This window comes from Colobus angolensis, unplaced genomic scaffold, assembly GCF_000951035.1.
Source record: "Colobus angolensis palliatus isolate OR3802 unplaced genomic scaffold, Cang.pa_1.0 Scaffold144, whole genome shotgun sequence".
Classification (NCBI taxonomy): domain Eukaryota; kingdom Metazoa; phylum Chordata; class Mammalia; order Primates; family Cercopithecidae; genus Colobus; species Colobus angolensis.
In genome coordinates, this window is record NW_012114533.1 from 3412768 (window position 1) to 3414986 (window position 2219).

The window sequence follows — 2219 nt, forward strand, 5'->3', positions numbered from 1 at the left end:
TGGGGTCAGAGACAGGTGGACCCCCTGTAAAGTTCCAAGCTGTTTAAGAAGCTGCTCTATCCTTTGATTTTTATCTACTCAAACTTGAGAAGTGGTAGCAAGCAGCCACAGTATTCAGATCAGCTGTCAGGTACAGGAAATGCATCAGAGATCAAGAGAGTGATGGTCATTGTTCTCGTGGAGGCTACATACTCTGGGTCTGTGCCTTGAGGGTGTTATGAAAAATTGTCATGTGGATACTCACGCAATCCCTAATTTATACTTAAGTTTTAGCTGAAAGCCCCCTTGGTCATCTTGGGCAATTTATTAAAGTGAACATGTACAGTACATGTTATGTGTACATTCTAACAAATAGTTTCCTACGTTAGAACATCCTCCTAGTATATCCAGACTCCCAGAGCAAAGGATTCGAGTGTCCTGGAGGGAAAGAGCACAGGGAGGCCAATGGAGGGGCTTCTTGGGCTAAGTCTTTTTTTTTTTTTTTTGAGACGGAGTTTCGTTCTTGTTGCCCAGGTTGGAGTGCAATGGCGTGGTCTTGGCTCACTGCAACGTCCGGCTCCTGGGTTCAAGCGATTCTCATGCCTCAGCCTCCTGAGTAGCTGGGATCACAGGCATGTACCACCATGCCTGGCTAATTTTTTAATACAGACGGGGCTTCACCATGTTGGCCAGGCTGGTCGTGAACTCCTGTCCTGTGGTGATCTGCCTGCCTCAGCCACCCAAAAAGTGCCTGGATTACAGGTATGAGCCACTGTACCTAGCCTTTTTTTTTTTTTTTTAAATAGAGATGGAGTCTCACTATGTTGACCAGGGAACTGGGCTCAAGCAATCCTCCCATCTCAGCTTCCCAAAGAGCTGGGATTACAGGCGTGAGCCCCCTTGTGCGGCCAAGGCTAGTTCTTAACTTGGTCCTTTCCACACTTGCTGTATTTGAACAGAGGCTTAGTCAAGCCTTCCTCTTAGGCATGATCTCAGTGTCCTATGACATTCTCTTCCCATGATGATTCCCAGACATAGGATTGTTTTCATTGCTGTCTTCTCGGTTGGCCACGGGCCTCCTGACACGCATCTGTTGTGAGGCTGTGACATGAATGAACCGGCAGGCAGCTGCCGCTCTTCATCTCTACCTACACATCACATCATGGGACTGAGTGTTCCAAGCCGCTCTGTCATTAGGCATTTTCTTTTGTGTCTCACTATTGTCCTGGCTTTTTTGTTTTACTCTTCATTTTACAGATGAATAACCTAGCTTTTAGACCAGTTTTTTTCTCTCGATGCTCCTTCCATCTGTCCATCCTTCTGCTAAGAATTCTTGTTTATATTTCCTGTTTCCTTTGTAGTCAGCAAAGGCTTCGTGTACAGCTCCTTCCTAAAGCCCTACAATCCTCGCCGCAGCCACTCTGATGCCTCCGTGGGCAGCCACTCCTCCACAGAGTCTGAGCACGGCAGCTCCTCCCCCGGGTTCCCACGCCAGAACAGCGGCAGCACCCTGACCTTCAGCCCCAGCAGCATGGCTGTATCCTTTACCTCGGGGTCTTGCCAGAAGCAGCCTCAAGATGTATCTTCTCCATTGAAGGAATGTGACCAAGGAACTCTCAGTGCATCCCTAAATCTGGGTAATTCAGAGAGTGGTCCTTCCGGATGCCCTTCAGACCCAGACTCTACCTCCCAGCCAAGGTCAGGGGACGCTGCAGATGTAGCTAGAGATGTAAACCAACCCGCTGCCACCCAGAGGAGCTACCGGAACTTCAGGCATTCAGAAATGGTTGGCTACTCTGTACCAGGACGAAACGGGCAAGGTCAAGACCTCGTAAAAGGATGTGCAAGAACAGCCCAGGCTCCGGAAGACAGAAGTGCAGAGCCAGAAAGCAGTGAGGCAGACGGCAACCAGGTGGGTGCGTAACCGGCCGGCCAGTGTGGCTCAGGCGGCAGCAGATGTGTTGGGGGTGAGGCAGAAGCGGCTTGCCTGAGGCCTAGGGGTGATCTGAGATGAGCTCACAGACACATCTTCGAAGCACACAAGGAATCTCTGCCCTCAGAGCCTTCGAGCACCTTCCCTGCTGACACTTCCCAGGCTGTTCCTGAACCCCTGTGCCACTGGGTGTTTAAGCAATGCCACAATGAAAATTGCATTACTCTTCCAGTTCACTAATTCTTCAGTTGTATAACATCCGTTTAATCCACTTGCTTGGTTTTTGATCCAAGTAACCATACTGTTA

The 2219-nt window shown here is 49.5% G+C and overlaps 1 protein-coding gene across 1 annotated transcript in view; it reads left to right on the top strand.

Moving 5' to 3' along the window:
• The window catches only part of DNMBP (dynamin binding protein), a 93166-nt gene that overhangs the window by 86803 nt on the left and 4144 nt on the right, over window positions 1–2219 (top strand). The window contains exon 14 of the mRNA XM_011935585.1: window positions 1341–1891. Within this exon, the coding sequence (XP_011790975.1) occupies window positions 1341–1891 (551 nt within the window). The remainder of the gene's footprint in view (window positions 1–1340; window positions 1892–2219) is intronic.